At 52.3% G+C, this 25,703-nt stretch overlaps 1 protein-coding gene and 1 long non-coding RNA gene across 13 annotated transcripts in view; one reads left to right on the plus strand and one right to left on the minus strand.

Moving 5' to 3' along the window:
- Positions 1–155: 155 nt before the first annotated feature.
- Positions 156–5,149, minus strand: LOC109393484 (uncharacterized). Its single transcript, XR_002126270.1, has 2 exons — positions 5,061–5,149; positions 156–236 (listed from the first exon to the last, which is right to left on the minus strand). It is a non-coding gene; the product is annotated as an uncharacterized LOC109393484 (long non-coding RNA).
- TTC21A (tetratricopeptide repeat domain 21A) overlaps positions 5,062–25,703 on the plus strand; it is a 34,057-nt gene continuing 13,415 nt past the window's right edge. For 9 of the 12 annotated variants that reach the window (XR_002126268.1, XM_019662741.1, XM_019662740.1 and 6 more), the window contains exons 1-14: positions 5,062–5,439; positions 6,700–6,829; positions 7,665–7,775; positions 8,433–8,599; positions 9,893–10,015; positions 11,789–11,946; positions 14,512–14,596; positions 15,690–15,788; positions 16,771–16,963; positions 20,361–20,458; positions 20,628–20,828; positions 21,511–21,640; positions 23,516–23,673; positions 23,902–24,117. Coding sequence is in view for 11 of the 12 variants with exons in the window: in XM_019662741.1 (XP_019518286.1) it covers positions 5,122–5,439; positions 6,700–6,829; positions 7,665–7,775; positions 8,433–8,599; positions 9,893–10,015; positions 11,789–11,946; positions 14,512–14,596; positions 15,690–15,788; positions 16,771–16,963; positions 20,361–20,458; positions 20,628–20,828; positions 21,511–21,640; positions 23,516–23,673; positions 23,902–24,117 (2,187 nt within the window). In the remaining variant the exon portion in view is untranslated. The remainder of the gene's footprint in view (positions 5,440–6,699; positions 6,830–7,664; positions 7,776–8,432; positions 8,600–9,892; positions 10,016–11,788; positions 11,947–14,511; positions 14,597–15,689; positions 15,789–16,770; positions 16,964–20,360; positions 20,459–20,627; positions 20,829–21,510; positions 21,641–23,515; positions 23,674–23,901; positions 24,118–25,703) is intronic. The other 3 variants (XM_019662747.1, XM_019662745.1, XM_019662748.1) reach the window with 3 other exon arrangements.

Genomic DNA, 25,703 nt, shown 5'->3' on the forward strand with positions numbered 1-25,703 from the left:
AAGGGGAGATGGAGCTAGGCCTCCCTCCAGAAGAAATGGGAAGCAGGAACCAGGCTGGGGCCTCCTGTGGGGCAGAAGGACACACACACACACACACACACACACACACACGCACGCACGCACGCAGCAAAGCGATGCAGGCTGCGGGAGCTCACCAGCCGCGAGTGCCCGATGGTGATGATGAAGTCAAAGTAGGGCTCCAGGCCCGCCTGCTGGGCTGGGGAGTTCTCCTGCACCTGTTCCAAGCAGAGGCCAGTCACTGCGCCAGCCCCGTGACCTCCAAGAAGCCCCCACCCTCAATTTCACAGACCATCACCACTCCCTCCCTGTGTCCTGACAAGGACACATGCGCTGGCATGAACTGTTCTGGAGAAGCCACATGTGGGCATTGTCCAGGTCGACTCCATTCTCTCTCACTACCTTCCTGGGCACACATTTTCCTCTTTAGGAAAAGGGCTCTTTCCTGATCATGATCCACAGGTCATGCTTCCAGAGATGCCTCACAGGAGAGCCCCGTCAGCCCTGGGGGCTACCGGTCGGCCACATCGAGAGCAGGTGGCACAGGCCTATGGGGAAAGCCAGGAAGGTTTCCCAGAAAGGTTTAACTATGGACAAGAAGGGAGGGCCCGACACACAGTGCAAGCAGGCAGGCCCCAGGATAGATGGAGCCAGAAAGAGGCAGTAGGGAAGGCAGCCTGTGGCTAGACCCCAGAGGACCCCAGACCCTGTGGTGACAGATCCGAGGTCAGTCCAGCAGGCAGTGGGAGCTGCTGAGGAATGGTGGCTGAGGACAGCACGCTCCAGGGGCAGGAAGGGGCCTAAAGCAGGGAGCCTGGTGAGCAGTGTGGCGTCCCCGCCTTACAACCTAGCCTCCACTCCCTTGTGGGCCATCTCCTTCAGATCCATTCCCTGCCCTGCCCTGAACTCCTGAACTCACTGCTGCCTCCAAAAGCACAACAGCCAGGCCTTGCCTCTAGGATAGAAATCCATCTCAAAGGCCCCATTTACAGAGCCTTGCTCCAACAATGCAGCCTTTATCCCCAGGTCCCAACCCTGAAGGTGGGCCCCACACCCTCAGGCCTTTGGCTGTGAGCGCTTGATGCCCTGCTGGACAAGCATGGCCAGGCCCCAGCCCAGAGAGAAAGGGCTCATGTGGCCTCAGGTTCTGGACAGGGGAGGACTCTGTGGCTTCTGCCACCCAGCAGCCCCTCCAATCCTGGATTCCCCAAGCTGAAGGAGAGCGAGTTCACCGCTGAGCCTTCGGATCAAGGTCAATTTGCCCCTGGAATCAGGAGTCCCTCCTGGCAGCATCACCGTTTGAGCCCCTGATTGCCACCCCCAGAAGCTGCCATGGCTTCCAGTAAGAGTGGGCTCAGACTGTAACCCCCACCCTGTGCTCTTGTTCTGTGGTTTTGGTCTCTTGTTTAATTGCACACGAGTAATACTACTGGGTAACCAGATGTGAATGTGCTGAGATTTTTACTGTATTTAGTGTGATAGGAATATTGTGAAAGAACACACATAAAAGATAGAGTGGCATAAAAGACATATGCAGAGCTGGACGTTGACACACAGGGCTGATAGACGTGGCTTGTGTGAGTGTGAGTGTGTGATAAGCTCATTTCTGCATAGGTGCTGCGTTCGTAGCCTTAGTGGAAAACCGTGGTTTAGTCGTTTCAGCCTAGTGTGGCAAATAGACCTTCCAGGACAAAGCAGTATGTTGGCAGCTGTTACTAGAGCAGTGCTAGCACTGTCTGTCTATATAAATAGAGAAATGGGCTTAGCCGTAGAGGTGAAAACTGTCTGGTTATCCCATATATTAAAACAAACTGGGTCTTGGACACACAGTTGTATTTAATGTTGAATGATCTCCTAGCTGTCACATCCAGGCACTTTCTGACAAACCTTCATCCTCCTGAGGGGTTTTGCTATTGCAGTTTTGTGTTCGTTTTTGTGGGTGTTTGCCTCATTCCATCCCTGAGCTTTGCAGGTTGACAGATGTAATTCAAAACTATGTTCTAAGGTGTTTTTGTAGTGGGGTCTTTGGTTTTCAGTAATAAGTCACTCCTTCCCACTAAAGGGGGGTGGGGTGGGGAGGTAGTCCACGAAACAAGTTGTTAGAAGGATTCCTTGATTGGAAATTGTTAGCTTTGCATTTTGTTGCTCTATTTCCTGAAAATAACTTGGAGTTGCTCCTGAGTTGTCCATCTACTGCTTTGATTCCTTGAATCCCACTATCTTTCACTTTAAGAGAAAGCAAGTCATTGTTACATGGGTCTCTGTATTTTGCAGCTGCCCTTTTGTAAGAGGCACTTTTCCCAAATAAAACAATAATAATAATAATAATAATAATAATAATAATAATAATAAAAAGAGTGGACTCGGAAACCACTCGAGCCAGTTAGCCTGGCTCCGGGCAACTGCTCCAAGGCCCTGCTACCAGGGAGCTCTGAGCCCTGTCCACTACCCCTTCAGGGGAAAGCAGGGACAAGGTGGCTTTTGAAAACCGTAGCACAATTCATTCAAGGATAGCTTGGGGAGAGGTGCTCCTCCTCCATGCTCAGGGCCACTCCCAAGCCACGCCACCTCCCTCTGGTAACATTGTCAACACTATGTGTCAGCTGCCTCCATCACTAAGGAGGTCCAGAGGCTCAGGCCCCTAATTTCCGGGCTCGGCCCTCTCCCAGCCCACCCAGTACCTCTGCCTACCCTCTCCTATGGCCTTGTCCTCTGTCAAGCTGTACGCACTGCCCTTGCCCTGGGCCCTGTCATCACCCACTATGGTTCCTGCCTACCGTCCCCCCACTGCACCCCCACTCCCATAAGAATCACAGCCTTCTGTCTGGCTCTCCCTTGGGGGTTCCCATCACACCCAGCCCCACAACCCAGAACCCTCCCCCACTGTAATCTCTGTCAGAGAACCTCATGTGATTGACAGTGACAGCAGCTTACACTCACTAAGGGTTGTCTGGCTGCCAGGGGACTGCACCACCTGCTTTACCTGCCATGTAACCCTTTTACTAACCCCAATTTACAGAGGAGGAAAAGTACTCCATTATTCAGTAATCTGACCTCAGGAAACCCAACCCAGAGCCTGCTCCTAACTGCTGCCCTGTAACAGCCATTTCTGGGTGAACCCGCCACTGCTCCAAGTTCGGTGAAGGCAGGGACGTCTCCATTGTGCCTGGCACGCAGTGGGAACACCAGTATTTACAGAAGGCAGCACACTTGTTCTTCAGATTTTAAAAATGCAAATAGATAATGTCACATCTCCACTTAGAACCTCCCAATGGCTCCACATCTGAGAACAAAACCCAAAATCTTTGGGACAACATGCAAGGCCCCCCACCGTCGGGCCTCATCCTTCACCACCCTCCTTACACAGGCCGTACCACCCCAGCACACCAGCCTCATCTCCGTGCTTTTCCTCAAACACAACGAGCACAACCCTTCCTCGGGGCCTCCCTCTTCCCCCAAACATCTGTATGGTCCACGCCTTCTTTCCGAAGTGTCTGTTTAAACGTTACTTGATCAGAGGCCTTTCCAAAACAGCACCCACACATCACTCTGTGTCCCCTTACTCTGCTTTATTTTTCTCCCTAGCAATGATCACCACCTACCATATATTTCTGTTTCTTGTCTGGCTCCCTTCTCTCTCTGCCGGCATCCAAATATAAGCTCCCATGAGAACAGGGACAATGTCTTTTCTGTTCACTGCTTTATCTGTTCACCGCCACAAAGTATGTAGCTCAAAACTACCTGTTTTTGTGAATGAAGACTTCCAATCCCTGGACCTCTCCGCTCTGTCACTCTCCAACGGCCCTTCCAGTCTTCACCCCACCATCACCCCAGCCTCCCTTTTGCCAATATCCTCAATCCCTTTGCCTTCCATCAAACCTGTTGGAAGGCTCCCCTGTTGGGTGCATTCCACGGTCCACTTCCTGTGCAGTGCCTCACCAGGATGTCCACCAGAGACAGCCCATCACCAAGCACAAATCCTGTCTCCTCTGGGTCCTGAAGCCAACGTGGCTTTCGTTTTAGAAAACCCCTTCTTTACCCCGCCCGCCCTCCCCTCGCGGGGGCTGATAACGGAGCCCGCCATCACAATACAGAGACCACACAACAGCCAGGCACCAAATTGACGAGCTTGCATCCATCTCTGCAACCTCCCAGGATGCACAAGGGAAAAGGGGTCCTTCCCCCTGCGCTCCAGCCAGAGTCTGTCCAGCCTCTCTCAGCTCCGTTACAGTCCCTCCCTCGACAACTCTCGACCCCCAAATCTCCATCTGGCTGCGAGCACCTCTCCTCACCTTCAGACTCGAGGAACCCCAGTCCATCTCCACGTTCCCTAGGACTGCTCACCCAGGCAGACCGCCTCGTAGCGACACGGAGAGGGCCTTTTCAGCTGCGCCTTACAGCTCCTCTCCGCGATGCTTCCCCCTAGGACCCTACCCCTGCTGCAGACGCTGTCCCCGTGCCTTCGGCGGCACTCTCCCTCACCCTATTTCCCTGGCTCGTTCGCACTGGTCCTTGAGTCCGGGAAGCCTTTTCGACCCCACGACTGGCGGGATGCGCGCCAGACGGGGCCCCCGCGGCTGGTGCCCACTTGGTTACCCCGGACCCAAGAGCAGGGACCGCCGCGGAGCCTTCGAGTTGCGGGCTTTCTCCCCAGGCCCAGCACGGAGCTCTGCACCCAGCTGGCGATAATAAATGTGACTGAAGTCTACAAATGCGTCCCGAATGGACCTGGTACCGTCTTCACCGGGGGAAAGTGCCGCCCCGGGGCGGCCTGACCCGACCAGGAAACGCTGCGGCTTCCTCAACAGCTGGCACTGGGCCGGTGCCGGACCGACAGCGGCCGCAGACCCGTGGGGGGCCAGGGGTGCAGCGGGGTCGCCTCTCGCAGGCAGTTCCCACCGGGAAGGGGGCACCCTTCTCCACCCGGAGGCTGCATTAGGACCAGGACCCCGCCGCTAGGGTCCTCGGGCCCGCGATCAGGGCTCCTGGGGCGTCCCTGCGGGTGCCCCGCTAAAGTCACCGGCGCCGCGGGGGCGACTCACCCCGTGCAGGTGGAAGCCCTCGGCGCCGCCCGCGGGCTGCTCGGTGCTGGCGCCCACCCCCATGGCAGAGGCCCGGCTCCCGCGCCAGGGTCCAGAACCGCGGGGCGGACCCAGCCACACACTAGCGCCGGCGAGCCCGCTCGGCGCTCGATTACCAGCGCCTTGTCACGTGGGCGCCTCGCTACTCCCGCCCCTGACTCTGACGCCCTTAACAACCGGCCAGCAGCTCCGTTTCCAAGGACGCGCGCGCCTCCAGCTTCCGGCAGCGAGAGGCGTGCCCAGGACCCTGACTCGGGAATCGAGCCTCGCGCGGCCCCACCAGACCGGCTCTCGGAGCCGCGAGAGCCCGGAGATGAGCAGCAATGACTCCTCCCTTATGGTGCGTGGCCCACGCCCTGCCCGACCTCGCTCCCTTTGGGATTCTCCGCCCCAGCCCGGTAACCCCCGCGCCCTGCTGCTCTCCTGCCACTTCTGACAGTTCCTGCTGTCCCCTTTACCCGCCTTTCGCTGTCCTTGGCCGCTTCAGGCGGTCCCGGCCCCTTGTCGCCTCACTCTCCCTGGTGAAGTGCATCCTCTCTGGTGCTCTCTGTGCACCCTGAGCCCCAAGTCAGCATCCTCACCCAGGCCTGTGCCCCAGCTCTCCTAAACCAATGCCTCCAAAACCCATCTCCATCATCTTGCCATCACTGTCCCCTTCCCCTGCCTGTGCCTCTTCTGTGTCCTCCATCACCATTTGATCCCCCCAGCCGTAACTGTTTCCCATCCCCGATTCTATCTGCAAGTAATGTCAGCTCCTACATGTCTCCTGAGATCACCCACTTCTTTTTATCCCTTAGCCCAAGATCACCACCATCTCGCCCCCAGGCACTTGCAACAATTCCCCTCCCAATAGGTTCTCTGCTTCAGCTCTCTTCACCAGCAGCCCCCCTCCCAACCCTCCACCCCCACACACACCCCACCCACACGCACACAAACCCGTGTTTTTTGCAAAAACACACATCTGAATATATCCCTCCCCCTGCTTAAAACAATTCCAACTGCTTCCTATTACCCTTAGGATGGTGTCTGGGCCCTTACATATGGCCCACAAGCCTGGTTACAATCCAACTACATCTGTCCCTAACCCCAGCACCCACAAACCTTAGGGGAAGTGAGATTCACTTTGAAATCTCAGCCCCTGTTACTGAATGACCTTTGTCAAGACACAGCCTCCATGGCCTTCACTTCCCCTAACCGGGAATGTTAGGGAGAGGATAAGGCAGAAGATAATGGATATAAAGCCCTGGATACAGTTTCCAGCAGGTGGTTAGCCCACAATAACGTGTAACCAACTATTGGTGTAATCATTCTTATTATTGATCCTCTCTCTTTCGCCTTAGTCGCTTCCTAAGACAGCGTGAGTTGAAATCTCTATCACATTTGAACCAGAATCTGCGGTAATTCCAAAACAAACACCTCCCAATTCCTTCCCAGGGAAAACCGCATGGAGCTGCTGCGGGGGCTGGTGAAGAGCACGATGTGGCCGGAATGTTCTCCTTGTCTTCCCTTTACAGAACTGAGGAGGAGCAGGGAATGGGGGCATGAGCGGTCAGAACAGAGACAGAGAAGGGCTATTGCAACTGTGTCTTCCCTCCCACAGGCTGGGATCATTTATTACAGCCAGGAAAAGTACTTCCGCCATGTGCAGCAGGCTGCAGCCGTGGGCCTGGAAAAATTCAGCAACGACTCTGTGCTGCAGTTCTTTAAAGCCTATGGAGTCTTCCGGGAAGGTAAGGACTCGTCAGTGTTGGCCTCTTGACCTGGACACTAGCCCAGCACTAACACTTAGCTCCACCTGGGTGCCCACTTCTACCCCAGTCGTGGAAACAGTCTTAACATTTAGTGCCTAGATCCCCAGGTTAATCTACAGAAGTCCATGCAGTCCATACCTAGTGGACTTTCAGATCTCAGAGAGCTCACAGTCACTGCTCTGCTCCTCAGTTTGTCCATCTGGACGATGAGTGGGTGGAGAGATGACCGCATGCATATTGATCTAATCCCAGGTTTGGAAGCTGAGAGCCAGTAATGCAGGAAAAGGAGGAAGTGGTGGGTGTGAGTACTGGCAGGTATAGCATAGGAGCAGGGAGAAGAGTGGGGCCCATGCAGGTGCTGACTCACTGACACTCAGAAAGTGGTCTTGGGCCCAGGGCCGGCTGGGCTGCCCACAGCCAATATCCGTGGACGTGGAGAGATAAATGTAATCAGTGGCTCTTGAGCAGCTAGCTGGAAATGCCTTGAGGTCCTTCTTCAGAACTGACCCCCAGTCAAAAATCTCAGCATCACAAGTATCCCTGCAAGTACTCAGAGGTACATCCTCGGCTCCAAGCCCTCCAGCCCCTGGCAGCCTGGACCATAGTGCCAGCAGTTTTTTCAGGGAGCTTCAGTCTTCAGGGACCTCAGGCCACTGGGGACCTTTTGGACCAGTTAGTCCTCTGATTCTGGGTGAAGCTAGGTGGTGTCAAGCCTTGGGGCAACACTGAAAAGGACCCCCATGTATCTGCCATGGAGCCTCCTACCCTCTGGGCCTGGACCCCAAAAGCATAACCATGTGGGCTCTCTTTGCAGAGCGCATCCAGGATGCCATCAGCAACCTGGAGAGCATCCGAAGTCACCCAGACGTGTCCCTGTGCTCCACCATGGCCCTCATTTATGCTCACAAGAGCTGCGAAACCATCGGTGAGTGCAGCCATGCTCACCTGAGCCTGGCCCCACCTGGGAAAGAGAGCCGCACCCCAGAGACACAGACCCTCAAGGGCTGCAGAAGGTGTGTGCCCCGGTGACTGCAGTTGCTGTCAGTCACTGAGGAGTGGCTGCTGCACCCCTTTCCCTGGAGGCCTCAAAGATCACGCCCTGCCCAGGCACAGTTGAGTAGGAGCCACAGACAGAGAGCATGACTGTGGGAGGGGTCCTCCTTCCAGATTCCAAGAGTTGGGGAGACGCCCTGCGCTCCTTTGCCAAGATCTCATTGGACAAAATCAAGCTGATGTAAATAATTCTACTGCTAGTCTCCACTCCTCCAGAGAGATTCCAAGAGACCACAAACTACTATTTCCATCTCAAATGGATTGTGGGCTTGAGGTAGGGGATTCAGGTGTGGTCTTTTTGCATAAATCTCAGACAGCAAGTCCAAGTCCAGGCCTGGGCAGCTCCCGTGGTATCTCAGGGGCCAGCGTTGCTGGTTTCCAGGCCCCGGGCTGGTGTGTGTTTGGCTCCATGTATTGGGGGAGCCCCAGAGCATCCAGAGACAGCCCCCTGGGCCCTCAGTTCTCCCTGCAGCACCAGGCCAACCTCCTCACCCTGACTCGTCCTCCTCCTCCTCTCCGGGGTTCACAGACCAAGAAGCGATTCAGGAGCTCCAGAGCAGCCTGAAGGAAACCCGCAAGAAGGCCAGCGGGACTGCCCTGTACTATGCCAGCCTTTTCCTCTGGCTCATGGGCCACCATGACAGGGCCAGGGAGTACATCGACTGCGTGCTGAGGCTCTCCAGCACCTCCAGCGAGGTACTCACCACCCGCATTCTGGGGCAAGAGGCAAAGAAAGTAGCATCCCGACACATCACCATAGGGTGGCCCTTACTCCCGCGGAGGGCCCTGGGACTGGGGGAGAGCCCCGCCCAGGCACTGACAAGACCCTGGGTCTCACGGGTGCTCCCACCCGCGTCGTCTCAGGGGTTAGCCCAGTACACGCTGGCATTTGTGTGGAGTCCAATCTGCAGATAGGTGGCCTGTGGCCTGCACGATGCATTCTAAAAATCTTGGCGCTGACATTTAGAAATGAGAAGATTGTTTTACGTAAAAGTCCAGATTTCCTGGTTCTTTTGAAAAACTAGATGAGCTGGCTACACCGGGCCTGCGTGTCCTCGTTGTAGTGATCTGCTGAATACCAGTGGTGGATCAGACAGTAGAATCTCATGTACCACAGATGGCACATGCGGTGGGTCTGCACTCATGGCAGAATTTGAAGCCTCAGTCTGGGCCATGCGTTCTCAGCAGGGGTGAGATCACCCCAAAGGGGGGTGAAAGTTGGTTCTGGGGTAAAAAAAAAAAATCTCACTGTTTATGTATAAAACAGATATACCTATTAACACATAGACAGTATGTCTGTGATGTTAAAATGTCTTAAAGGGGAAGGGAATGATTAAGGGAAAACTGCCTAAAAAGGCTCCTTGAGGGCAATATGGAAGAGTTGAGAAACACGAGTCTAGGCCATGAGGGATGCTTCAGGGCAGTGCCTTCCTGGGGCCGCTCCGATCTTCCCTCCCAAGCCTGGCCTTCGCATCTGCCAAGAGAGGCTGGGTGAAGGCTGGAGGGGAGCGGGCAAGGCCCCTGAGCTCAGAGGGCATGCCCGCTTTCACAAGCAGGCCAGGAGTGCAGACAGCAGGAGTAGCCTTGCGCTGGGGCCCCGTGTGGGCCTCCTGACTCAGGTGTAAAGTAACCAGGCAGTGGCTAGATGCCACCGTAAGCAAGGGGTAAGAGAGCTGCGGGGTCACAGGGAGGGCCCAGCCTCAGCCTGGAAGGTCACGCAAGGCCTCCTGAGCTGAGTTTTAAAGACTAGTGGTAGTTAATCAGGTGAAAGGATTTGGTTTGGGGCAGGTGTGTGCTGGGAAGGGCATTCCAGGCAAAGGAACAATAGGCAGAGAGAGGGAGCAGGGCTGCCCCGGGATCTGCAAGCTGTTGTGCCTGGCAGGGCCTCAGAGTGTGGAGTGGCAAAGGGTGGCCATGAGGTGTGAGAGGCAGGCTGGCTGGAGGCTGAGCAGGACCGTGACTTCATCTTTCATCTTGTTCTTTTCTCAGGCCTATGTGCTGAGAGGCTGGGTGGACCTTACCTCAGACAAGCCCCACACTGTGAAGAAGTCTATCAAGTACCTGGAACAGGGGACTCAGGATGCCCAAGATGTGCTGGGGCTGATGGGAAAGGTGGGCAGTGGGGAGGGGAGCGGAGTGTAAGCGTCCCCTTGACTGGACCTTTGAAGCCAGAAACCCACCAGGTGACCTCAGGTGAGACCCTCACCTGGTGGGTGAGGAACAGAGGCCCAGAGAAGGTCAGGGTCACATAGCAGCCCAGGGCCCACTCTGGCTCTCGCCTCCTTCCTGCTCCGTTGGTGTTTCTGTCTCATTCTGCACGGGGTCTTCGGGACCTCTTTCTCAGGGTCTGTCCTTCCTCACCTCTCTCAGGCTTTGTCTGTTTGCCGCTTGGGTTCACTTACTGCCCCTTTTCTCTGCAAATTTCTTTCACACGTTCTCTTCTCTCCTGTTAAATTCACTTAGTCGGCCATAAGAGAAGGGAGGTATGTTTTATGATTTGTATTTTCTGCTCTTAATTTAAATTAAGTTCTTTTTTTCTTATGTGACCTTCCTTGACTCAAAGAGAAAAACTGTCCATTTATTCTCTTCCATTTATATATATCTTTCTTATAAAATGAAGATGTACTCATTCAACAAACGGAAGTCTAAAAAAGTCAAAAGATGAATTAAAATGACATCCCGAGCCCTACCATCTTAAAACTACTCATGTTAGGTTTTAGGGCAGTGCCTCCCAGTCTTTTTTCTGTGCATGGGTTCAGGGTGTGCCTTAGGCTGGTTTTCTGGGAAGCAGAAGCCATGCGGCTATCAGGTAGAAGCTTTCTCCGGGAGCACCCTTCGGACCAACATCTGTGGGGAAATCAAAATAAGCAGACACCTGGGCGAAAGGAGAAGCTGAGTGGGCGCTACTTGGAATTCTGGAGCTGGGATGGCCCTTAACTTCCCTGCTCACTGACACGATGCTGGGTGTGGGCTGCCCCTAGGGAGTGGTGTGACCTGGCACCAGGCAGCTCCCTTCAGCCATGGGCAATGCTGGGAGAGAGGCTCCTCTGAGAGCCACCAGCTGCCAGCTCTTCTGGTCCTGAAGGGGATCACACACAGCCCCCACTGCAGGCTCGGAGATAGTGTTGTTCATTTAATATAGTTGTAATCATAGTGCACTCTATCATTTGGTTTCTTTGTCTTCATGTAAGATTTTGTCATCAGCAAATGTCATTTTGAATGTCTACGTAAAGCCAGCCCTCTAGTGTATGGACCTAATATAACTTGTCAACCCAATCTCCTGTTGTTTGGATTGAAATTGTTTCCAGCTGTGCTCTTAGAGTCTGCAGTGAACATGTTTATGCATAAATCTTTATTTAGAATAGCCCTCCCCTTGTTTCTAATAAGCCTCTTCATGGAGAGTTACTGTAGGTCTAGCATAAGCCTACCTTTCGGATTTTTCTGAGTTCAGTTTCAAGTCTCTTAGGAGCGTTGCCCTCTGCCCCTCGGGCACCTGTGACCTGAATCACCCGGGAGGACCTGGTGGCTGTGTGGCCCACAGAGACCACAATTCCAGCTCGGTGGGCCTTGATGGAGAGAAAGCACTGCAGCCTCGCTAGAGACACCCTAACTGACACCAAGTTACTGCCCTGGGCTCCATTTCAGGAAAATGGATGTGCCGTTTGTGGAACTGGAAAGTGCCCAGCGACCCCACCTCTCCTCCTAGGGGCGGGCCTCCCCTGGCCTTGCTCCGGCCCAGCTGTCTCCCTGTAGCCCCTGCCTCACCCAGCCTGGAACCCAAGACTGCTGTGGACCTGGACCAGTCACTCTGAGTGCCCATGTGTCAGGCTCTGCTCCTGTCCTCATGGGCACTGACGGAGGCTCTTGTCTTGGGGCTCTTGGCAGGCAACATACTACATGACGCAGCAGAACTACTCAGGGGCCCTGGAGGTGGTGAACCAGATCACGGTGGCCTCGGGGGGCTTCCTGCCCGCCTTGGTCCTGAAGATGCGGCTGTTCTTGGCTCGGCAGGACTGGGAGCAGACGATAGAAATAGGACTCAGGTGAGGGGTGAGGGTCGGCCCTGCGGCTAATACGCTCTCATCTTACAAAGTGGGGAGATGGGAGATACTGTATTGGATGGGACAAGACATAGAAGTAAAACTGGCCGCTAGAGGCGTTGTGAGGACTGATAGGATCTTATCGGGACAGGGTGGTAAGGGAGGACTGATGTAAAGTCAACACCTACCTGCACGGCAGGAAGCCAGCAGCTGTGGCCTACGATGGACAAATCAAGATGTACGCATGTCAAGAGGTAGAAGCATCTTGTTTAGAGGCGAAATGGAGGGAAATACCAAATAACCCAAAGCAGCAAGAGTTACAGGGTGAAAATCAGCTGCCTCTGAGGAGTAGGGGGTAAGGGAGGGTGAAGGGAGCGTGGGACTAGGGACTACTGTATTATTTAATTTTTAAAAACTATGGGTACGATATACTTAAAAACTCTAGGGGGAAAGGTCATTGGTGACTGAGAGCAGGCTTTTAGTCTGAGGCCGGGCACGTCAGCAAGGCCCCGGAGAGTTCAGGAGCTATCGGGACTTGTGGAAGGCAAATGCCAAGCGTACAGCGAGCCCAACACATTTTTATTGTGACTAGAAATAAAGACAGCTTCATGGGGAGGGATGTTCGATGGACATTTTTTGACGATGGAATTTTCTAGATAAGTGAAGCTTCTTTCAGCTCTAATGCTTTGTTTTAAATCAAGTAATTCTGAAATGTATAATACTAATTTTCTCCCTAGAAAGAGTTCATGGACTATTTTTTTTTCTGAATGACCAAGTCATCGCTATGAATTATTACTAAATTGTGTGGTAATATACAGCACATTTCTGAAGAAAACAAAACACAAACAAACCTCTTCCTTCCCTGTGGTGGGATGATAATTTCTCTGGTGACACGTGGAACTTGAGTCTCAGAGAGAGGTGCTGATAAGAAATCGAAAGTGATCCCACCCTGCTCAGCGCACAGGGGCCCACAAGTGCAATGCCTGTGTGGGCCCTCGGCGTCTCTCTCTCTGGTGACACCTGGCCAGTGTCCTTGGCAAAAGCTGGGTCAAGAGCTTGCTTTGGAGGCTCAGCCCTGGGCCAACAGGCTATCTGGAAGCACCTGGCTGAGGGCCACACCGTGGGTGTATGAGGCCACCCTCACCCAGTCCCCGCCACCCCCATGTGTAGGAGACTGTTTGGTGCCCACAGGTTGAGCCCAGCACCCCAATGCCTTTTCTCATGGAGGCTTTTCACAGCTAGTGGTGGTCACAGAATTCTCCCACTGTTTCTATATCTCTGCTCCCTTTCGCTGTGTTTCTCTTGTCATCCCTGATATCACTTATTTTTCCCTTCTCTATTTTTTTTTCTTCATCGATATTAAAGTAATTTGTCTCTTTTATTAGTCTTATGGAAGAACCAGCTTTGAGTTTTGTTGATGCTCTCTGTTATATATTTGTTTTCTCATTTATTAATTTCCGCTCTTTATTATTTTCCTACCAAATACTTCCTTTGGAGTTATGCTGTTGTTGATTTCTGACTCTTGAGTTGGATGCCTGGCTCATCCATTGTCAATCTTCTTGTAGAATATAAGCGTTTAAGTCTAAGACTGTCCCTTGAGGTACCATGTTAGCAGTATCTACATATTTTTATGTGTAGTGTTTTTAGTACCATTTGGTTCTAAGCATTTTTTTCATACGCATTCTGATTCTTCTTTAGTCCCTAAGTCATTTAAAAGTTTTTTTTTAATTTCAAAATGCATGAAGTTCACAATACCTTTAGAATCATCATAAATGGTTAGAACTCCTTGAATGTTGACTATGCCTAATCATGTTGGAATTTGATATGTTAATTGGAGTAACCCTCTTTAAGCAGGCCATTCCCTGACCAGACTGAAAACTATCGTTTTCTTTATAGTTTCCTATTAAGAAAGAGAATTTTGAAAACTGCATAGTATGATCAGAAATTGCATCTTTACAGTGACACACGGTAGAAACCAAGGTGCTCTTTCTATCTTACAGCTGCAAGCACTTCTCTGGCCCTCGGGCTCCCCCGGACCCTGGTACCATAGTCATGTCTGTGTTAGTTGGGATATGAATAGGCTTCTGTCACAAAGATGCCCCAAAATATGTGACTTAAATAAGGTTATTTAATATGTGACATAAGAGGTTATTTCTATTTCAGGGAAAAATCTGGGTGGTGGTCCAGGGCTGGGATGGCAGCTTAACTCTGTAGGGTCCCACGCCCCTTCTGTCTCCCTGCTCTACCTAGTAGGATGCTGCTCACATGGTCCACATTCCACCCAGCAGGAAGGAGGAAAGAGAAGAAATGGAAGGCACCACTGGATAGCACACTGGATACTTTCACCCTATTGGCCAGAACTTAATCACATGGTCACACCTAAGCTACCAAGGGAGGCTGGGAAATGTGGTCTTTATTCTAGGTAGCCATGTGCCCTGCAAGTTTGGGAGTTCTCTTATTAAAAGAAGGGGAGAATGGATATTAGAAAATGACCAGAAGTTGCCACCACACCATCCCCGTTGTGCCTATAAATACCCACAGTTCACGTGGTTCCTCTTTCTATTTCAGAATCCTAGAAAAAGACAAAAGCAATATTGATGCCTGCCAAATTCTAGCTATGCATGAGCTTGCAAGAGAAGGAAACATGACCACAGTAAGTTCTTTCAAAACTCAGAAGTTGAGCCTTGAAACAAACATAGCCAAGGAGGAACCCCTCAAAGCACCTCCATCCACATGGCTTTGGAGGGTGTTCCCTGGATCTCAGCTCCCTCCTCCACCTCTGCCCCATACTCCCTGCCAAGGAGGTCTGCTCTAGTTTGGTCTTTGTGCAATACAGCTCTAAAGGCAGGCAGTGAGGTGGATTCTGGCTCTGCCACGTGTTCCCTGTGTACACCTGGGCAGGTGTCTCCACCTGCATAAACCCCAGGATTCTCGCTTGTAAAATGGAGATAATTCTACCTACTTCGTAAGGTGGTTGTAAGGACCAAATGAAATGACAAGTGGGAGAACTTCAAACAGTGCCTGGTACACTATAATAACTTGATCTGTGTTAACCAATAGAAGTCATGGTTGTGTTTCAGTTTTCGGGAAATGCCATTTTTTTAAGGAATGGTTGGAATTGCTCAGATATTGACCAGGCAGCACCTGACCCCAAACTTGCACCTAAGCCTTGTGGTTTTCCAAAGAAACCCAAAATAGCCCTCAAATGCAGTCAGAAATACCTAGAACGCTTAATGAAAACCTCCATGTCCAGACAGGTTCTTGTTTTCAAAAAGAGTTTGTGTTTTCAGCCCAAACCTTGCCTTTTGAATAAATACATTGCGTTTGTGGAGAATGTGATGAATCAAGAGTCTCTAAGGGGTCATGGCAGGAAGAGGAGGCTCAGATGGTCAGCTGCCAGCCTGGTGCGCTGCAGCACAGTGGGCACAGTGACAGCCGGCTCCTTGGCTCTGCCTGGGTGGGTTTGAAAGAGCAGCTGCTCTTCACAAATTTATGATCAAAGGGGCCGTGTCAGCTCTTGGGTGAATAATGGTCCTGGAAACTCCACCTGGGGGGCTGCGATGCCTGCCCCCCCCCCACACACACACACACACACGTCCAGTTAAATCTTACCTCTGGGGCTGGCCCCCAGACACAGGGATTTTTAAGATCTCCCAGCTGATAGTGATGTGCAGCCAAGGTTGAGAATCTCTGCCCAACTCCTGTTTGACATATTGCCTTTGACGTTGTATGTTTTGTCCCTGCAGGCTGCCGATCACGTTAGAAATCTGATTAAGGCGCTTGAGATAAGAGAGCCCCAAAATCCAAGCCTCCATCTTAAAAAAATTCTTGTGGTTAGCAGACTGGTAAGAAGGTTCTTTCCTGGTTTCTTAACTCATGCTTCTCTCTCTGTTCCTTAGGGGGGTCCTATGACCCCCTGGAAGCTCCCTGAGTATCCTGCCCCTCCCCTCTCTGGCTCAAACCTGGCCTCTCAGGCCTGGTGGCCCACACCCTGTGGCCCCTACCTGCCTCTGGCCAATACCTGTATCATGTGGGCTCCATATCCTTGTCCCAAGTGCCCCTCAGAGATGCTAAGAAGCTCAGGGAGATGAGGCCTGGCAGCACTTGTAGCGTGGGAGGAGCCTTATTTGGGGAAAGAGGGTGGTATTATGGCTGTTATACAACAGAGGCATGCCCAGCTCTGGCCTCAGAGTGCTGGGCACCCAACTTCCATAGTCTTTCTGTGGAAGTGACCTTGGAAGGCTGGCCTGCCTAGGCCTCTCTGACATCAGGCAAAGTGCAAACAGACCAGGCTGCCAAACCGCCTGTCTCTGTCAGACCCTTTAGCCCCAAAGCAAGATTTACTAGAAGGACTTGCCATAAGAACAGAGGCAGCTCAGGGACCAGACTGTGGGATTGAATGCCCCAGGGACACCATTTTCCCTCCATGTCTGTGTCTGATTCTCTCTGCCTCATTCTCCACCGATGGCAGGGAACATGGCTGCTTGCCGCCTTTAGAGCCACTTCTCATCAATGGGACGTGAAGAGCTTCTCTCACCCGGCTTCAGTTTCTGAAACACCTCTTGGTGACTCGGTGGACCAATTATTGTGGCCCAATAGGGATGGGTCCCTCAGGAGGCCTGTGGCTGGAGGAAGATTTTCAGGGCCAGTGGAATGGTTTTTTGGGAGCTGAACAGCACAGAGGCCCAGCTGCCTAGACATAGGGTACCCCTTGGGCTCGCCTGAGCCCCCCTAGTCCTGTCAAAGTGTCCCCCAATTCTGACATGGCCTTGTTCAGACAGGCTGGACTAACTGATCTCTGCATCCCCGTGTGTCTGTTCCTTGCAGTGTGGGAGGAACCAGGTGATTCTACGGCTAGTGTGTAGCTTCATCGAGCGCACCTTCATGGCGACGCCCCTCTATGCCCACATGGCCACAGAACTGGGCTATCTCTTCATCCTGCAGGACCAAGTAAAGGAGGCGTCTCTGTGGTACTCGGAGGCCATGAAACTGGATGACAGCAGTGTAGCTGCCTTGACAGGTCTGTGCAGGCTGGGCAAGGCGGGGGTGTGGGGGGGAGGGGAGAGGTGTTGGGAGCCAAGCAGGGTGGCCTTCATGGGTCCAGACGAGAGGTGTGGGGAAGCATTCTCCCCAGAGGGTGTGTGAGTTTGTGGGTACATTGTGTGACAGGATGCCTTTCCTTGAATCTACAAGCACAGGAGTAAGAGGAACAGGAATTTTCAAAAGTGTGTTCAAAGCTACTCTGATCTACATTAGACCTCCAGTGTCCACACTCTGACCCCCTGGAAGACTGACAGCTTGCCCCTTATGCTTGGTCAGCCCTGCCTCTTCTCAGGCCCCACAGGCCAGTGTTGGAGACAGCCCTGGTCCCAGCACACTCCGCCCCAAAGCTTCTAGCCTCACCTCTGCAGACCACCCCCCACCCCCTGCCCCCCATGCAGGCCCCTGAGGCGAAAGGCTACCAGAATGAATATGTTTGAGAATTGTTCTTCCCTGTCTATCCAGATGCTTCCCCCCACCCCCTTTATGTAAGTGTCAAATGAATTTTCCAGAGCACAATTTTCATTTTACACATTTTTTTTAAAAGATTTTTATTGCAGAATTGGGGGGAGGGGAACAGCATTGGGGAATTGGGGAAGGGGAACAGACAGGTAGACAAATTGCTGTTTTTGTTCTTCAGTCTAGTTTTGGAGGACGTTGCTTCACTGGCCCATGTTGGTATGATCATTGCGCTCTTCCCGGGTGAGGCAATCGGTCGCCAGTCATTGGTCGGCCGCTCACAGCGGCTCCCTGCAGCTCACACCGGCTACCAGCTGCTCACGCTGGCTGCCAGCCACTCACATAGCCCATGGCAGCCCACTGCAGCCCTGCTGCAGCCTACGCCATCACCGGCGACCCACGGCAGCCCAGCTCCAGGTCGAGCTGCTGTTCATCATCTTAGCTGTAGAGGGCGCAGCGTCACTGGCCCTCAATGTGGGATCCGAACCTTAGCCCTGCTGCTCAGAGCTGGCGCTCCCAAGCAAGCTCTTAACCAGCTGAGCCACTCGGCCGGCCCTACACATTTTTTTGAAAGCCCTCCAATCCATGGTCTCTTGTGAATTCTGAACCAGCCATGTTTAGTTTGGGTTGAGGTAGCCATATGGTCCAGTGCTCAAGGCGGGCCTGCTTTTTGCCCTGGTTCTGAGGAGCTGTCTTTTGGGACAAGTTGCTTCTCCCTACACACCAGGCTCCTCACTGGTGCAGCAGAATTGTCAGAGTGGTTGGTCTTGATTTCTAGTTCAACATGTCATGCTGACTCCTCAGACCATGCCTCTTCCTCGATCCCTGAATCCATGAAAACAACGGAAGATGTTTTTAAAAGGCCATACAGCCCTAGAAACAGGGAAAGTTGCCCCCAGTGGGCCAGAAACTTTGAGGACTTTACATTTCTAGAAGATATAAAGCAGATAGCATCAAATGCGTGGAAACTCCAGGCAGGTCTGGAAGCCCATCAGCCAGCATAGGCAGAGATGGGCCAGTTGAAGACTGAGTAGACCAGCTCTCCCCAGAGAGCTCCAGGGAAAACAAAAATTGAAAACACAAGCTCAGGGTCACCAGCGGTCAGGAGCAAAACATGCCATCGGGTAGTAGCAAGATAACAGGAGGATTATTGACAACCAGAGATGGAATCAAGGAGGCTCTGGAGGAAGCAGAGCAGAGCCCCCAAGTACCTCCCACCATCACAGGGACATGAAGGTCAAAAAGACTTGGCTGCTCAGCACATAGGCAAAATCTCCGAAAATCTTCCTCCACCAGGCTGAGTCCTTCCCCACTTCCTCATTCAAGGGAGCGCCCCAGTCGGTCAGCCAGAGGGAAGTCCACTGGCCAGATGTCCAGCCCACGCACTCCAGCCCAGGCCAAGCCCACTCATGTGCGTCCAGAGTTGGCCGGCCCCAGTAGTTATGATGTCAATAAGGAAACAACATGTTACTATGAAAAAAAAAACCCAGAGAACAAAAAAGAGTTGTGGAAAATTAAAAATATGATTGCAAAGTAAAAAATTCCATAGATGAGCCAAATAGAGAGACGTATATAATTGAAAACCAAGATGACGATTAGGAAGATAGCCAGGAATTAGTACACCAAAATGGCCGAGAAATATCTATAAAAGAAGAATAGTAAGAACAGAAGGGATTTGTCCTTCCAAATTCAAAACATATCATAAAACAAAAGTAATTAAGTCAGCTTGAAACCAATGCCAGAATAAACAAATAGATAAAATAGGACAGAAATAGGTATTATCGATAAAGACATTTCAAACCAATAGAGTTTCAAGAGCTCTTGGTTGGCTACCCGGCTATCCACTAAGAAAATAAATAAAGGTAAGTCCCCATTTCACACCATACTCAAAAATAAATTCCAGATGAATTAAGTATTTAAACATAAAAATGAAATTGGTCTTGGGTTCCTTGGGGAATTCTAAGCATGACCGCAAACCCAAAACCTGTAAAGGAAAATATTTTACTGATTTGACTATGTAAAAATGTAAACCTAATGGATGGCAAAAGACACTGTAAAAATAATTAAAAGGTATATGACAAACAAATAGAAAATGTTTGCTACAGAGGGTTAATAATCTTAATCTATAAAGAAAAGAAAAATCACCCCAAAAGGAAAACAGGCAAAAGCTGTGAACAGGAAATTCACAGTAGAAAAGGCCATTAAATACATGAAAAGATATTCATTCTCCCTAATAAAAAAAAAAGGGAATTAAAGTGAGTTACTATTCACCTTTTAGACTGGCAAAGAGAAAAAAGCATGTCTGCGAGGATGTGTGGAAAGGCCACTTTCAAATTCTTGACAGTAATATTAATTCAAATATCTTTGGAGGACAAGTTGGCCTTCTCTATCAGTATTTTAGATACGATGCCCTTTGACCTATCAATTCTACTTCAGGAATTGGAACACACAGAAATGTTCACCATGGCTTATAATGCCTGAACATTGAAAATAAACTACATGTGAAATGAGGCATCCTTCAATAGGGCAATAGTTAAATATCTGGTTCCACCCACAAGAAAATTATGTCATCATTGAAGAGAATGGGGTGGATTTCTGTGACCTAATGGGGAAAATATGTGTATACATTAATGACATATAAATGCTTAGACGTTTGAAGGAATATACCCCAAATTGTTAATGGTGGTTACCTCTGGAGAGAGACATGGTTAAAGCCAGGGCGTGAGCGACGGAGGTTTTTCTGTATTGCCGTGGGATTTAAATTCTTTACAATGAGCAGGTATCACTCCTCAGCTGAGGAAGAGGTTCCTGCCCTGAAACCTTTCCTTCCACTGTCTCACTCACGCTCCTTGGCCTGCAGACTGCTGGCTCTGCTTCTGAGCTGGCTGCTTGCTCATCGTGTTCTGTCCCATTCCCAGGGAGCATCTGGTGCCAGATCTTAGACGGCCACCTGCAGGAGGCTGAGCACCAGCTGGAATTCCTGAAGGAGGTGCAGCAGTCCCTGGGGAAGTCTGAGGTCAGAGCTCTCTGGGGGCGCAGGTTGCTCCAGGAGGGTACCCCCTGCCCTCCTCCCATCCCCAGCCTCCAGCAGAGAGCAGCCCAGATGGCCTGGACTTCCACTTCACTCTCATCTACCCACTGTGCCCATGTGGCACTGGTTCCAAGCCCTGGGCCTGCCTCCGCAGGTGCTGGTGTTCCTCCAAGCCCTTCTGGCGTCCAGGAAGCACAAGGGGGAGCAGGAGGCCACGGCGCTGCTCAAGGAGGCTGTGGAGCTGCACTTCTCCAGCATGCAGGGCCTCCCCCTGGGCGCCGAGTACTTCGAAAAGCTGGACCCCCTCTTCCTGGTCTGCATCGCCAGGGAGTACCTGTTCTTCTGCCCCAAGCAGGTTAGACAAAGGGGCATCTTCGTGGCAGAGGTCTGGAATCTAGGTTTGGACAGAGGCTCCATCACTAACTAGGCTGCTCTGAGCCCCAAGGGGTTGGGGAGCCCAGCGCTTTTCGAACTTGCTCGCGCAGCACGCGTATCACGCGGGGGTTGTTCCAGTGCAGACCTTGACTTGGTAGAAGCCCCGCATCTCACGCAAAGCCCCCAGGTCACATCAGGGATGCTGGCCCAGGGGCCTCCCTTGGCAGAGGGGGGCACTGGCCCATGCCCTTGCCTTTATCTTCAGAAGAACTGGGCTCCTTTTTTTTCCAGAAGTCTTCTAAGAAATATGTTAGCCTTTACCTGTTGGTCCTGCTTTCCCAGCCAGTCAGGATTCCTTGTAGGCAAGGAGAATATCTCACACACCCAATATACCCTCATGCCTTGTAATGAGTCACTCCGCAAATATTTATTGAGTGCACTACCGTGTGCCAGACACCATGCTAGTTACTGGGGGCAGAACAGTGGACAAAATAAAGTCCCCACTCTCTGGAGCTTATGCTCTAGCACCAGATGGTACAGAGTGGATAACAAATATGTGTGGAATCAAGTCAAGTTCCTTGACTGAGAGCGCGTTTGTCAGAGAGCTCCGGGAGTCCCTTAGAAGGGGGCAAACCGCACAGCCGACCCCCATGTCCCCACAGCCCCGGTCACCGGGCCAGATCCTGTCTCCACTTCTTAAACAAGTCACTGTGATCTTGAATCCTGTTGTGAAGGCAGCACCAGCTCTGCTTGATCCGCTGTATGTCATGGCTCAGGTCAAGTATCTCTCAGGTGAGCCCATGGGTCCTGGTGGCCAGGTGAGGCCTTGCATCCTCCCACATCTGTTCAGACACCTGGCAGGACTTCTGCCCCGGGTTAGTGTCCACAGGCTCCCTGCCTGGGATCCTTTACACACACACACACACACACACACACACACACACCACACACACACACACACCCTCACCCTCACAGGTCTGCCTATTCCTCCTGACCTCCAATCTCCCCAGAAAACTTCCTGACATCCCTCACCAGCAGGGGTCTCTCCCACCCAGGCCTTTTGCTGATTGCTTGGTCTGTGTCAGGCAATTGTCACTGAAGTCCCATTAGCGCAGGCACGGCTCTGATACTAGGATACAGCACTATTCAAAACAGGCAGACATTCCCTCATGGAGTTTGCACTCCAGTAAGGATCTAACAACTAAGTACATTGTATTGTTTTGGGGACATGATAATGCTATGGAGAAAACGAAACAGGATAGATGGGGTGGGGTAGCAGGGTTGCAGTTTTAAAAAGGTGGTCAGGAAGGCCTCATGGGGCGGTGAGACCCTGTGCCATTAGACTTTCAAAGCCCACAGATGACCAGAGTGGCATCCTTCTCCCATCTCAAGGCCCAGATCCTGGAAAGAGAAGGAAATGGTGAGAGAACCCTGGTGGGTGCACTCTTGTCCTCTGTCTCTCTGCAACCTTTCACCCCTGTCTGCTTGAAAGCCAAGCTGATCCCTGGTGTCCCGGGGGCTTCCAAGGATCCGGAATGCCATGTGTCTCTCCTCTGCCTCTGCATCCGTGGATTGCACTCTGATGAGGGCTCCCCGTCTCCATCCTCGGTCCTCCCCAGGCTTACCTGGGCACCAGGTCTATCCCCAGCTTCAAGGTCTCCTTGGTACAAGCGAGGGCAGGAACACCTCCCAGGGATGCTGGCAGCTGCCAGCATGTTTAGGGCCAAAGCAAGGCCTCCAGCTGCTTGGGTTGCCATGGCGACATCTTCACATTTCTGCAGCACACAGGGAAGGAGTAGGGAGTTTGGGACCCAGGAGCAGGTGCTCCCCACCCACCAGGTTATGGGGCAGAGAGACCTGGCTGTCCAGGGACCTGACTGCCCCATGACATGTTTTGCTCCCAGCCTCTGGTGACCCTGAGCTTGTTGTTTTCAATTTGTGTTTTTCCTGGAGCAGGAGCTGCTGAGGGACCTGGGTGCAGAAGGAGGAGGGCTCTTACCCCCCAGTTCACTGCACCCCACCCCTGGACGGCCACTGCCACCGCTCAGGGTCAGCCTGGCTGCAGGGAGGCCTCTCAGCCCCACAGTGCCAGAGCGTGCTGAGCTCAGCCTCGGGAGCCGGAGGGCCCTGGATTTAAATGCTGATTTTGTCCCTTCTAAGCTCCATGACTTATATCACTAGAGTCCCAGTCCTACATCTAAAAGACAAGGAGAGTAGTACCAACCTTGCAGGGCTGGGAGACTATGAAACCAGACTTTCTGAAGTGCCTGTGTTGGGCTTGGAGCAGGTGCTTCATCAGTTGTGATTATTCTTGCTGTTATTACTAGGTTTCATTCTGCTCTTCGGGGTGGGAATCGAGACTTAAGTGTTCCCGGGAGCTTCCACATGGAGCCGTGAGGTGACTTAGCCACCTCCCTGAGGGTTACAGCGAGGAGGGAGGCATTAACTGAGGTCTGGGTTTCCTAGCTTTTGCCTCAGTCAAGGCAAAAACTGTGTGTGTTCTCATTTTTGGAGGAGACCTCTGAGTGAAGCAGAACAGAACTGAGTAAAATGCCCAGCGTGGGGACTTCTGGGTAACAGGACATGTAAATTCACTCTGCCTTTACATATTGGGTCCCTGGAGTCCCCAAGGATCCCTGGATGTAGAGGTTTTTTTCTGACTTCTAGGAGAGTTAGAGAATGCTCAGAGCACCCTGCAGCGTTGCCTGGAGCTGGACCCCACCTCCGCGGACGCCCACCTCCTCATGTCCCAGATCTACCTGGCTCAGGGCAACTTTTCCATGTGCTCCCACTGCTTGGAGCTGGGTGTCAGCCACAACTTCCAGGTGGGGGTCCTCTGTGCCCTGTCACCCACTCAGTCTCCCAAAGCCCACCTAGCTACAGCCCCCACTTGCCTTGGGAGAGAAGCCCGGGAGCTACCTGCACCCCTCAGACCCTCCTGCTGGCCCAAAGGCAGGGGCAGGCTCAATGGGCTCCTGTAGCTTCGTCCATTCAGGGTGCTGCGAGCAGCGGCGGCGGTGACCTGGAGCCCCCACTCCACTCTTCTTGTCTAGGTCCGAGACCACCCCCTCTACCACTTCATCAAGGCCAGAGCTCTCAACAAGTCTGGGGACTACCCAGAAGCCATAAAGACACTGCAAATGATTATAAAATTGCCAACTCTGAGGATGGAAGAAAGCAAGAAGCTCCGCGGGCCCTCCATGCAGCCCAGCGAGCGGGTATCCATCTTACTGGAACTGGTAGATGCCCTCCGGATGAATGGGGAGCTGGTAAGAACGGCTGTGCTCCCTTCCCTTGGGACTGGGGCGGGTTGGAGGGCCAGGATAGCCTGGGGTCCAAGCCTTTTGATTCTGACTGATGTTTCCTTGTGCTATTATTTGAGCCTTTATTCATTGGGGAGCATCTCTCTCTCCTGCCTAAAAGGCTTCAGTGGTTCCCATTGCCCTCAAAACCTGACTGGGAGCTGAGTGACCTGTCCACCCGCGGATCTCAGGGAGGTGGAGAACACAGGCCCATCCGGGCCACCACGGGTGGTGCTGGTGATTGGGCGACGCGCAACTTCCCGTGGATTCTAGTCACACCATGATCTTTAGGGAATGTGTCCTCTTGGAGTTTTGCAGTGTTCAACCTGCTCGACCATGTGAGGCAGACTTGGGGGCTTGGAAAGCCGGGCTGGGCAAAGGCAGGAAGCACCCAAGCATCCTATGCCGGTGTTGAGGGCAGTAGGGAACACAGAGGCAGGGGCCAGGCGGGCGGTGGTGGGAGCTGGACTCTGCCTGCTCCCTTGGCCTCACCGGCCCCGCCTGCTCACCAGGAAGGGGTTGTCAGCAGAGCTCCAGGACCATCTGCACGATCCACCAACACTGGGCCTCCTGCCTTCTTTCTCCTGTGATGTTCCCACATAGAGAAGGAGCCAGCCCATGAGGCCATTCCTCCTTAAAGTGAGAAATTGCCTTCCGGGCAAAGTTGGAAATGTGGAAGTCTGTTTATGGTTCTCCCCTCCTTTAAATCTGCCAAAAGGAAGAAAAAGATTAAAAGTAGAGAAGGAATCTCCATCTGTAACAAAATTAGGAAACAGCTGCCTCTAAGAATAGTTGCCTCCGTCAGTCGTTTATTTAGTTATTGATTGAGGACCTGCTATATGCCAGGCACTGCAATGGGGGCTGGGCAGAAAGGAAAAAACAGGCCAGAAAGCCCCTTTCCTTTCAGAAATTACCATGAAGGAGAGCCAGGAAACAGGGTGCAATGAATGGGGGGTTCCAGCATTTGCTTGAAACTTTCTGAACTGGGGCTATGGTCAAGATGCAGGAAAAGCAGGGACATTCCTGGAGGAACCCACTTCGAGCCCATAGAAGGGCAGGGCTACTGAACAAGAACGCCCTCCTGAAACGCCCGTGGTTTCCTCTGTCCCAGACTCCTTCATAGGCGAGGCGGGCCAGAGGAAAGGAGCCTGATATCAGCTTTGCAGCTTGCTCAGCTAAGATAATGGTTCTGTGAGCTGTGGCTTCACTGTGAGCCAGAGGGTTCCATCTGGACCCTAGCTTTTCACAAGGGCTACCCCCAAATGGAGAAAGCTAAGGGGAGATGTGCTCGCAGGGCAGCTGTGCTAGGGCACTCTCCCTCCCCAGCCTAGTTTGTGAGGAAAGGGCAGGGTTAGATGGAGCTGTTCCCATTAGAAGATGAGTTGGTGGTCAGAAGCAGTCCAACATGGAACTATAGATGAAGGGAGGGAGGGAGGGACGAAGAAAAAGGAAGGAGGGGACGCCAGCTCCGAGCAGCAGGGCCCTGGTTCGGATCCCACATGAGGGCCAGTGACACTGCCCTCTACAGCTAAGATGGTGAACAACAGCTCGAC

Source organism: Hipposideros armiger, unplaced genomic scaffold (assembly GCF_001890085.2).
Source record: "Hipposideros armiger isolate ML-2016 unplaced genomic scaffold, ASM189008v1 scaffold_380, whole genome shotgun sequence".
NCBI lineage: Eukaryota > Metazoa > Chordata > Mammalia > Chiroptera > Hipposideridae > Hipposideros > Hipposideros armiger.